The sequence below is a fragment of the Carassius auratus genome, chromosome 10 (genome assembly GCF_003368295.1).
Source record: "Carassius auratus strain Wakin chromosome 10, ASM336829v1, whole genome shotgun sequence".
NCBI classification, from domain to species: Eukaryota; Metazoa; Chordata; class Actinopteri; order Cypriniformes; family Cyprinidae; genus Carassius; species Carassius auratus.
The window spans coordinates 21079275-21091598 of NC_039252.1; the positions used below are offsets into that span (position 1 = coordinate 21079275).

The 12324-nt window shown below is 36.7% G+C and overlaps 1 protein-coding gene across 3 annotated transcripts in view; it reads right to left on the reverse strand.

Annotated features, from left to right (window-relative positions):
• Nucleotides 1-8404: 8404 nt before the first annotated feature.
• The window catches only part of LOC113110287 (myocyte-specific enhancer factor 2C-like), a 36707-nt gene continuing 32787 nt past the window's right edge, over nt 8405-12324 (reverse strand). For 2 of the 3 annotated variants that reach the window (XM_026274387.1, XM_026274388.1), the window contains 5 exons: nt 11421-11593; nt 11246-11269; nt 10812-10941; nt 10212-10335; nt 8405-9624 (listed from right to left, as the gene is read on the reverse strand). In XM_026274387.1, the coding sequence (XP_026130172.1) occupies nt 9273-9624; nt 10212-10335; nt 10812-10941; nt 11246-11269; nt 11421-11593 (803 nt within the window). In that variant the 3' untranslated portion in view covers nt 8405-9272. The remainder of the gene's footprint in view (nt 9625-10211; nt 10336-10811; nt 10942-11245; nt 11270-11420; nt 11594-12324) is intronic. The other variant, XM_026274389.1, reaches the window with a different exon arrangement.

The following is a 12324-nucleotide window of genomic DNA, read 5'->3' on the forward strand; positions in this document are numbered from 1 at the left end:
ATTCCATGTTAATTCTGTTGTATTCAGTCTTGATATCCATGCATCTGTGTGTTTGCCCTCAACTGAAGGAAAAGCGGCTCCTTGTGTCTCTCCATCAAAATCCCAGAGTCTCTTAGTAAATTAGCAGTCTCGTTGTATTAATGAGCTGGCTCAACGTTTATGAAGTACAAAGTCATTTGCAGATTGCGCTATCAGCTGTTGTTGAAAATATTAAAAGAGTTGTTCTAAATCTGAGATGGAAACACAATTAGAGGATATCAGGATTTGATCTCCGTATATTCGTAGCCCATTCATTCATTCAAGAATATCAGCTTGTTTTAGCTGGGAAATGCAGCTGATCTTTATTATAAGGCTGATATGGTTCAGTTTTAATATCCTTCAGTGTTGATGACAGATTATGTTCTCATTATAAATAGCTCTCAGAAGATCTAAGATAGTAATATATCTGTGACTAAAGCACAGTTACATGAGGTGATTCTCATTACACTTATTGCAGCTATAGACACACTGGCACCTCCGGCTCATATAGAGTCAGCTCGCCTCATCATCTCCATGGAAACCCCAATCAGCTCAAGAGCTCATCGCACATGACAGATTTGCCAAAAGTGGGAGGACACATCATAACTGCAGATTGATTAACAGATATTCTTGTGCTCTCTCTCTTTCACTACTAAATCATTTACAGTTTCTTTATTTAGTTCAGGTGTTGAAATAGGAAGCGGTAGAATTATCAGTGATAATATTACATTTTTGTTATCGTAATATAATTTAACCAAAGTCATTTAATGTCCTCCCAACCCCAAAACAACGAATGAATTAATTTAAAATAAATAAATAAATAAATAATGCAATCTGTGTGATCTAATGAATGATTTGGATGATATGTTTCAGATCACTTCTTTAAAATTTTACATTTATCAAATATTCTGATTAACCCAAGTGGCCCATTTCTGTTTTCTTTCCTTGTGAAGCAAACGGGTGTAAACATCCCTCAACACAAATAAATATTAATGTTTGTTTTTTTTCTTTCTCTCAAGTTCTATCCTCTTTTTTTTGGCACGAGTCCTTTTGTGACATCAAGTGGTGACCCATCTGACCTCTGATGTCCTCTGTCCCAAAGGAATCAAAGTTCAGAGTTCAGCATGTGCTTCATGGTCAAGTTCAAATTCAAGTTCAAGCTGACCATCACAACTGATTCCATGTGCCAAAATACACAACACAGCAACAAAAATGATGTGAAACAATGTCAATATCATTGAGCAGCACCCAGAAACCCTCATGATGTTGTTCTATCAGAAGGGTTGCATTGGCACATTTATTTTATTTATTGAATTGTAGCACAAAACACTATGATAACACAAATAAAAAATTACTTTTTAAATAAAATCCAAACAAAAAGTGATGGTTTGCGCTGGGAATTCCCCATTCTGCATTAATGAGTTATAAAATGATTCATTCTTTTTAAATTCTAAAACATAAAAGTACATTTCATTTACATTTTCTACAAAAAATATAAGGTAATTCATACTACTACTTACAAACAAAAAAAATCCAAATACTATGAGGTAATTTATACCTTATATTTATACATTTCTTTTTTTCTGTAAGAAGAAGAAGAAAAATAGAAGATAAAAAGTCAACTGAATGTGAAAGAAAACATGGTAACAACTTTTTGTCAATGATATTCCTAATGTACAGCCAGATGCTTAATGAGGTGTATGAGAGAGCCTCTAAAATCAGTTGTCAGCTCTTTGGCCTCTACATCGGCCTAGTCGTGGATAGTTTACGAGTCGTGTGTGGATGTGTAAGTACAGCATCCCGTTCCACATTCCCGTCACACACAGGCTCTCCAGCATCCTCCATTCACCCCATCTCCGCTGTTCCACCCTCCACAGAGATGCAGATGAGCAGGGCGCACTTGGGCCCCCCTCACAGGGCTGTCTGTCATATTCTGCCCCAGACAAGACATTGCCCACTTGCCCTCGAGCGTGGGAATGGGGGTCCACGGGCGTTCACATCATCTCCCCCACGTGCGCTCGACCGCATTAATTAAGGATGAGTTTCTATGCCGATTCCTTCCTCCATCCCATTATGTCCCAATTATTTCATTTGAGGAGCTTGAATAAGTCCAGAGTCAACGATCCTCGGACGCACGTGGGTTCCAATGAGCTGACAACTACAACAAACTTACGCCTTTTGTCTCCCATGTGCTTTGCATGCATCTTTTCATCCAAAAGCTTTAATATAATATAACAAACAAACCATCCTGAAGCGTTTACATGTGCAACAATACATCAAACGCTGATATATTTAATGCTCCACGTTGAGATGCTGATAGAAGCGGTTCTTACTTTCGGTTATCTAGCTTTATGACGACCAGCACACTCATACAGCTAGATAACCAAAGATAACAACACGCCTCCAACGTGATGTGTCAAAGCACAAATTACTCCAAGTGGGCAGATGCGAGTAATTAGTTGCACGCAAAAAAAAAAATGAAATAAATAAAAAACCCAGAAAGTTCATCCAAATGAGGCAGATCCCGTGCAACTGGGCTCGCGCGCGTAATTGTTGAACTTCTTAATTATTGGCTCGAAGGATTAAGGCAACCCTACAAGACGCGAGCCTGCTACATCCATCCATAGCAGCGAGGATGCTTTTATTCCAGTCGGAGCTCGGCTTGGCTGGATTTACAGTGCGGTGCGCATGAAATCCTGCGTATCCAGGCAAGAGAATAAACGGGCACGCAGCAAAAAACGCAAGGCATAAATACAGCATCGGGCACAGAGCGAGAGCTGGAGAGTAAACACATGCTCGCTTGGGTATGGGCTTCAAATATCACTCTCGCATGATGCGTAAAATGCGCGCAGGTTTGATCCGGAGGCATTTTCGCTCTTCTTGCTCGGGTAACATCATGACGTCCTTATGGCACACGGATGACGTGCTCACGGATGACAGGACTGACGCACTCAATGGGCTCCATCTCTAGTGCCCAAAATGCGCACAAACCTCGTGAGGTCAGAGGTTTCGAGGTCGCGCCGGATTTAAATGTCCATTTGGAGACGCACGCGGCGACGCGCACCGACTTGCCCCTTTTCTGCTGTGTGCAATTATGAATACAGCCCAGGATCACAAATTAACCAGGGCTTGAAGGAATAAAATGCCAGCCTGCATGAAATGACCCCACATATTTAAAAATGTCAATTCTTCTGCTTTTCCAACATTTTATAGGATATTCTAAACTACTCTTTTTTTGTAAAAGATAAATATTTATACACAAAGGACATAAATGCCATGAAAATCAACTTCAGATGGAAAATATTGCTCAGTAATTTATGATACTGTTATGGAGTTCATCTTTTCCGTGCAGTTGGTTAGTATTAGGCACAAGAGTGAAACTTAAACTTCTTTTGCACAACAAAGTTTTCACGGCATTGCTTTTGTAATTATGAATTGAAATGAATTAATCATTACGCGTCTCTTAGATTTCAGAAATACTTCACTGATCTATTGCAATGTAAACAAGCCTGTAAACGATTCAATATTACTGAATATTATAAGCATTTTTGTTCTTTAGTTTGCCTTACCAGATTCGTCAGCAGCTGATTCCAGTTCACTCGTCAACAGTAATACAAGCATTAAAAAACGCTAAATAAAATATTGTCACGAGAAAGATGCACAAAATGGCCTAACCAGTATTTCATAACTAATTAAAGCAACATCTGTATGTAAATGCATCTAAATAAATTTTCTCTTACATATTTAACCTTAGTCCACATACAATCGACAAATACAAACACACATATATAGACTAAATGTTTTTCATATACTCTACTAGAAAATATATACACCTATGAGAAAGATTTCCTTAAACATCTGAATGATATATATATATATATATATATATATATATATATATATATATATATATATATATATATATATATATATATATATATTTTTTTTTTTTTTTTTTTTTTTTTTACAGTAGAACAAAGGTTTAGTTTGATTTTACAGGCTTCAGAACGACTTAAATTCACGTTCTTAAAAGAAATAAAACATTTAGCACATAATTTTAAAGCATAATACCATTTTATCTGTTATCTTTCAGCAGCTCTTAATTTACCCACCCTGAAGCAATTAACCACTTAGTGTTCTGCGTGACGTCACACAGAGGACAATTAACACTTATTTATCTGTTATCGTCTTTGCTGAACACCCAGTGACTCGCAGGTCAACGAAGCATGTGTTAATAAAGTATAACGACTTTCAGTTAGACAGGAGTGTTTTAAAAAATTACATAAAATAAGCCTATTATTTAATCAGCAAAACATTATTTTTGAAAATAATACAACATTTTAAATAGCTTGATTTATCAATAAGTTTTCTTTCTTTTCTTTTTTTTGACAGGGACACCCGAGCAAACACAGGCCAAATATTTCACAAATTATTATTCTTCCTTTCATGAAAATCCACGATATGAAAGCTACAGATTTCACATGGCCGATGTTTGCAAAATTAGAAGCACAGGCTACTTACATTCTCCTTGGACTCCTCATGGCATTGAAAAACCGCTCATCTGGATGTGAAACGGATAAACGAGCATCCTCGATTAGAAATCACATCCACGAAATCCTTCCACCACTTGTTTGCTGGAGATGCACGGGGCATCGTCGTTTGAAAGCATCTTATTCCATCCACAGGATGAGAAGGTGTGAGGGAAGAGCAGAACTTCATCACAGGGCTGAGAGCGAATGGAAAGTGCGGCGTGAACCCTGCAAGTTTGGGGAGGTTTGGGGTGGTGGGGGGGGGGGTGAATTTATGATCCACCCCTTCTACCTCTGCATTATACGCGCGATGATATTAATATTTAATTCAACTTGCTGTTGAGTTCTTGTTGCGCGAAGGTCTTCAAAATGTCCAAATGAAATGTGACCAGGTGTGACTCACCTGAAAAGGATCTGTGTGTCCAGCATGTCTGCACATGCAAGTGTTGTTTTTCATGCGTAGCCTATCTACTCACATTTTCTACAATTTGGGTACAATTATACATTTCCCACTCACGAAGAGTAGCGTTTTTCTTCTAATTACTTTACCAATTCACTTTCTATTACTATTAATCTCTATGGGTTTTAGACTCGTTTGATGCAGGACTGGAGGGGGTCACGTTCAGTGACGTCATCGTGTTTGTTACGTGCAGCCATATTTAGATACTCAGAGGAAATTAGTGATGCTCAATATGCAAATTAAGCCATAATGACTACGACATTCAGACGAAACAATGTCTCGTGCATAATAATAATAATAATAATAATAATAATTTTCTAGGGAGTATGTTGGTCTATGAGTTTATTTTTTATTCTGGATGTTAATGACGTTGGAAGGAAATCAGAGCATGTTAGAAATTAACGCGTGTAATAATCAGCTGCTTGATGTGTCTTTGTGTTTGTCACCAGGCAGAACAGCGGCTTCATTTGCGTCAGGAGCTCATCTGGAGCTTATTCTTTGAGAATTTCAAAGCACCTCAAACTTTTTTTTCTTTTTCTTTCATCAGCAGGTGAGTATTTTGATTTGTCTAGAATGGTTTGTTGGAATATTATTTTTTCTTTGTTTTTAATTCTGGTTTATTTCTCACGGAAATCAAAAGGAATATTGTCTTGATTAAACAGTTTAGTTTTAGGAGAAACACATGCATATTATATGCTACAACGTCAGACAATTTTCATTGCAACCAGATTTTTGCACCCTAATTTGCGAGTAGATTTATGAATCAACACTAAAGGGAATGGTATAAACTAAGATATATATGATGTATTCTAAATAAGCCAACAATATTCCTAAAGCTAGATTTGACATGAAAAGGCACTGGTCCGGGTGGAAGTGACTCCGGCAGCTCCTGTCTCGAGTTCATGCTGATTGTGGATGTCTCAGTCTGTCCATCACGGGGACACAAGAGCAAATCGCAAACATCTTTCATGTTTCCCATAATGTAAAATTATAATTATTAATAACATTGATAAAAATAAAATGATTATTTGTGTCTGAACGCAAATAATGTTTATAAGAATGTCTTAAAATAAAACAATTAAAATATGTTGCCTATTTAGTACCTAGAACTACCATATTAATTAAATACCATATATATTAAATATATGTTAGAATGTGAGATATCCGCTATTTGGTAAGAGACTTTTATAGACATTGATAAATCCGAGAAAATAAATAGCCTACATCTCGCCATCTCAGAATTTTGGAAGCGAAATCTGTGTGTTTAGCCTAGACATTTAATCTTATTTTATTGACCATTTTATTTAAAATGCATTTCTTATCAGTTCATGTATTTTATTTTAGAACATGTTATGCATTACTCGAGCTTCATATTTCGACAGTTGTTCATTCTGACAGGAACCATTACGCCTATAGAGAGTCTCTACAAGGATAGCTGACCAGTCGTGTGTGTGTGTGTGTGTGTGTGTGTGTGTGTGAGAGATCTGTCTGTTATTGAGTTACAGCGACACCTGGCGGCAGCTTCAGTCCAACAGGAGCTTTTCCATCACGAAGCTAAAAAAATCGACGATCGTTGTCGTTGAAATACTGTAATGCAATTTTCATTTATCACAGTTTTCAGACAGTCAAAGGCTTATTTTTCACAGCAGATTAAATAGCAGTCTGATAGGATATTTTGAGCTGCACTTCTTCATAAATTTAATATCTATCTATCTATCTATCTATCTATCTATCTATCTATCTATCTATCTATCTATCTATCTATCTATCAGAGATTATATCTAAATATATGCAAAGCTTTAAACATTATTGATGTGTTCGTACTTTATATGTATTTGACTATTCTCAAAAAATAAAAAATAAAAATAAATAAATAAATATCATTATAGAAGTAATTACTGCTGTTGGTCGTGATCTGAAATATGTTTTATTGTGATTGTGAAAAATAATTTTTATTTGGTTTGTCGTTTTTGATGGTAATTTTAATGGCATAAACAAAGATCTATATTATGGTATATTAAAACGCATTAACGTGCATTTACTTAATTCACATTTCCTCGTGCTGTCGACTGGAGTAGGTTTTCTTGTTTAATTTCAGCTTTACATTGTGTATGATAACTAATTTCGACGATTTTAATTTCACGGAAGATTTGTCTGAGTGTATCTCGAGACATCGCTATATTACCAAACCCGACTTGATATTTGTATTATTGTAAAATAATAATAATAATAATAATAAAATAAGAATGATTCGACAGCCATTCTAATAGGCTAATAATTAAAAAATAAAAACAAAAAACGCGCTTTTATAAACATATTCTCTTTATGAAACGGTTGTATTTCGAACCAAAAAGTCTAGCTTTATTTTAATATAGAAGCAGAAATTCTGTCCGTTCCTTTTACTTCCTGCCTTCATTATTAATTGTATATCACGTCACATTAAGTCAATAAAGGTGTTAAATGTAATTTGAATTCTTCCAGCAATAAATATGTGTAACAGAACCATAAATGTTTTCGACAATGTGTTTGTCCTTGCAAAATGATTTTAAAAGAGCATTTGATGTATCTGGATATTAAAGGAAAAAATAAAGGTATAGGAATGAGTCCATCAAACCATAGCAGAACATAGCAATTTCATATTCCATAAATTTAAAAATTTCATAAAAAGTTTACTGTAGACTTATGTTTTAAATATGAAGTTGAAGATCTCAGTTTAGGCTGTGAAATGAGAGTGAGCTCAAAAGCTGAATATGTCATGATGGTGTAAAATAAGGATTTATGCCTCTTAGTTTTGACTGAAGCTGCACGTTTTACCACAGTAGTTTGATAAGTGTGTTTTAAAGACTGTTAAAAAAACACTACAAAAACTACACACTGAGGGAGCTAGACTGGTAGTATTCTGCACCAACCTTGCTATCAGGAATCGTTTTCAGAATTTGGCCAATGTTCTGTCAATGTTCTCTTAAAGTAGCCCAACGTTAATATAGTGGGGAAAATCCAAATGTAACATTCCCATAATGTTTGCAAAAATGTCAAAATTAAATGTTCTCTTTTAAAACGTTTACAGTCTACGTGTAAAGTCCATAACCTGATGAAACAACCAAAAGAAAAAAAAAAAAGTTTTCAACATCGATAATAATAAGAAGAGTTTAAACAGCAACTAAGTACATTAGAATGATTTCTGAAGGATCATGTGACACTAATAATGCAAAAAATTCAGCTTTGCATCACAGGAATAAATGACATTTTTCGATATATTCACATAGAAACCAGTTATTATAACTTGTAAAAATATTTAACAATATTACTGTATGTTTGATCAAATATTTGAAGCCTTGGTGAGGCATACGCAACGTCCATAACCTGATGAATTAAAACAAAACAGGAGATCAGAAAAATGTGAAATTGTTTATATGGCTTTATTTTTGGAGCTCACACTGCTTTACCTTTCTGTTCAACATCGGCAAAGCTTGAAATCACATTCTGACTCATGTGGTCAACAGGTAGCAACAAATGCTCTGCATTTTTATGAAAATATAAGCAAAATGTATTGTACATCTCTTCCACCGGGGATAGGCAGTACATGGCCCGGAGAACTTTAACGTTGTTAACCCGGCTCTGAAATATCAACAACATCTACAAGAGAATTTGTGTATTTGGAAACTCCTCAGCCCCGGGCCCCGTGTTAGTCTTCAAATGATGCGTGATGGCTTTCTCTCTCACTCTGTTAATCGTAAAGAAACCTGCAAATCCTGGCAGGCTCATTTACCCAAAAGCCTAATTGTTATCTATTTACATAAATACGTTGAACCTGCAACACAACAACGTCTGTGATAACATACATTTGCAAGTGAGCATTGACGGTGAGCGTAAAGGCCCCGGTCTGTACGGAAATATTACTTGTACGAGCCCTGAGACACGTCAATGCCTCTATTAATAGTTTAATTATGCGTAATATATTACTGAAACTAAAACATAGCTTTACCAAACAAGAGTACCAGACTTCTCTTTTTAATCCTGTATGCTTGTATACACTGCATAAATTGCATGTATCATTTTTTTGTCTTTTGTAGTTTTCCCCACACGTGGCACAAGCGATGCATGTCCCATGTACCCCGACCCCAAATCACAAACACACCCACCCACCCACCCGCCCCGTTTATCATATATATATCAATTGTAATACTTGATGTAGCACTCACACTTCGCAGAAACATATAGAATAATACTAAAGTGAAATCTTTGCATAGAAAAGCCGTCCGCGATCAGGAGGCCCAGCCCTCGGACAGACGCATGCGCTTGACAGACGGGCTCTGCCGCTCGTCCGGAGAGGGTCTCATCAGTCCCATGGGCGAGTGGAAGTCGACGCGGTGCTCCTCGCGGTCGCTGCCCTCATACGAGCTGCCGCAGCTGCTCAGGCTGTCGACCGGAGAGCGGCCCGCGTCCTGCCGCAGCTGACCCTGCTGCTGCTGCTGGGGCGGAGGCTGGGCGTAGCCCCCCGGGGTGCCTCCGGCCCGGTCTCGGGGAGGAGACACGGGTTCAGACTTGATGTGCAGGCTCTGATTGGATGGCAGCGAGAGGGTGGAGCTCTGACATAACTGCGTGCTGGTGCAGTTCCTGCGGCCGGAGGGAAAAGACACCGTTAGACGCAGAGGAAAATAATGCAACTGCAAAGATTGATGAATTCACACTATTTCTTAGAAATTAATCCGAACTATTTATTTTCTAATGCACCTTCCACACTTTTCAAACAGTAAAGTTTAGAGAGCTACATTTTTTGGATTTAATACATATATTTTTATGAGAAATTGCATGACCAGCAAATTTATTGAAGTAGAAAGTTCAACTTCAATAATAATTTTGATATAAAAGACTGAAATTAATTTGAGATTGTTTTGTATTGTATTATATTAGTTTCACATTTTTTAATTCAAAATGTTGCATTGTAATAAAAATAAAATCCCATATTCGCAGGAAAACAATTTTAGTGAAAAGTTGAACTGAAAATATTAACATGAATTTACGATTCTTATTTTTAGTTTGACATCATTGAATTTTAATAAATTATTATAATGAATAACACATTTTGAATTTGAATAAATGACATTATGATGTGATTACAGTGATTTTTCTGGGGTTATAGTGAGCGTTTCAGCTGATATCCAGTGTGTTTCGGGTGCTTGGGTCAGGGGGATTCTGCTCACCCTAGATGTACAAGACCAGAATGCTGCATGTTTTGCGGCCAGCCGGTCATCGAACCCAGATGAAGAGAAGCCGAGCTGTTAAAACCAGTCAGAGAGGACAGGTCTGCACTGCTGAGAGAATATTCTAGAAGGAGAGAGGAAAGGGAGAAAGATCTCTGTAAAGACTGCTTTCAATCTTCTAGGAGACAGCAAGAGGAAGATGCTCAAAGAACAATAAGTCAATGGCGCCACCTGGTGGTGTATTCAAGACTTTTCATATTGTTCAGATGAACTGAGCAATATATAAACAGTTAATGCAAAAAAAAGAATGACAATAGTAAAATGTGCACAATAAAATATAAAATTAAAATAAACAATACAATTTTAAATACAATAGTATTCAAAACTTTGGGGGAAGAATTTTTTTTTCTTCAAAAGTGACATTAATAATGTTACAAAATACTTCTATTTACAAATTCTGATTCTGTATCTCGCAACCAGCACCAAAACTGTTTTTAACACTGATGATAATAGCAAATCAACATATTAAAATGATTTCTGAAGGATCATGTGACACTGAAGACTGGAGTAATGTGTTGTGTTGTATTATCAGACTCTTACCTGTACCGTATGAGGTAGAGAGGGCTGATGGGTAGCCGCCCATTCCCTGTCCTGGCAGAGTGGGCGTGGCTACAGACACCACCGGTGTGCTCAGAGACTGGGCCGACTGGGAGTTGTTTATTCTCTGGTTCTGTGGGAAACAAATGCGATATTTAAAACAACAGCAACAAAATTGAATTGGTCTGAGTAAATGTGCAGGTGGTGTCACATCTGCCCCATCTAACTGCTTAATAGATCATGTGACCAATAACGGGTAACTACCCTCCACCCCGCACTCATCCAACATCCAGCCAGAGTTCCACTGTTGCTATGGGAACCTCTAAAGCAGTCCCCTTGGCAACAGAGGAATGAGTTTTGTGTGCATTTGACATAAGAACTAGTTTGTCTTTGTTTGATGGTTAATCGTGTTTCACTGCGATTTTGATACTACTTACCAGCAACATGTCAACATCCTCCGACTGGTGAGCAGTGGAAAAGAATACAATTCTAATTAGTCCTAATAAAATCCTACTTTATGACATATACCCGATGGTCTGAATTGGTTTCATATTGGCAATGCTGGTCATCAAACTAACTGCAGCTGAACTTGTAATGGTTGTGTGAACTCACGATGGAGGGCATGGTGTTTTTTGAGCCGGGAGGGATGAGGACTCGCAGGTCGGGCTTGCGGTTGCTCATGCTCATGGTCATGGGCGGAGGAGATTTGGTCTGCATGTTCTTGCTCATGCTCCCCGGAGAGACCAGCAGACCAGGGGAGTTGCGGTGGTTTCCATACCCGTTTCCTGTGGGACAGTCAGAGAGGACGCGTAAGTCGAACACTAGTGACCATACAGAACACATTTCATAAATACAATATAGAACTTACATCAAAACATGAATGGAGATTTATGGAAATGTATTTGATTTCTTTTTTATAAATTATGAAGTAGGGAAAATAAAAACAAATAAACATAAAGCTTTAGGTGTCATAAAAATCATGTCCCTACATTTGCATAATTGACAATTTAACCACATAAATGTCATCTTCAGACAATATGTTTGGTGGAAGTAACAGATTACAAACACCTTTTTTATTTTTTTGCATTTCCTACTAATTTGGTAAATAAATATGCATAATATATACAATGTATATTTTCAAAGAAATTAATTTGTTAATTAAAATCATCTTTATTTTGTGATCCAATTCTCACTATTAACAAACCATTTACTACAACCTTTGCCTTAAACTCCTTATTTGCTGCTTATTAATAATTAGTAAGGTGGTTATTAAGTTTATGTATTGTGTAGGATTAGGGATGTAGAATATGGTCATGCAGAATCTGTGCTTTATAAATGCTACTAAACAGCCAATATGTTATTAATATGCGTGCTAATAAGATAGATAGAAAACTAGATAATTTAGATTTAATTAGTAAGGAAGCATAAAAAGTGACAGTAAATATATTTATAATGCAAAAAAATCCAAATAAACGTTATTTATAACCAAAAAAATTATAATAGTAATAATAATGAC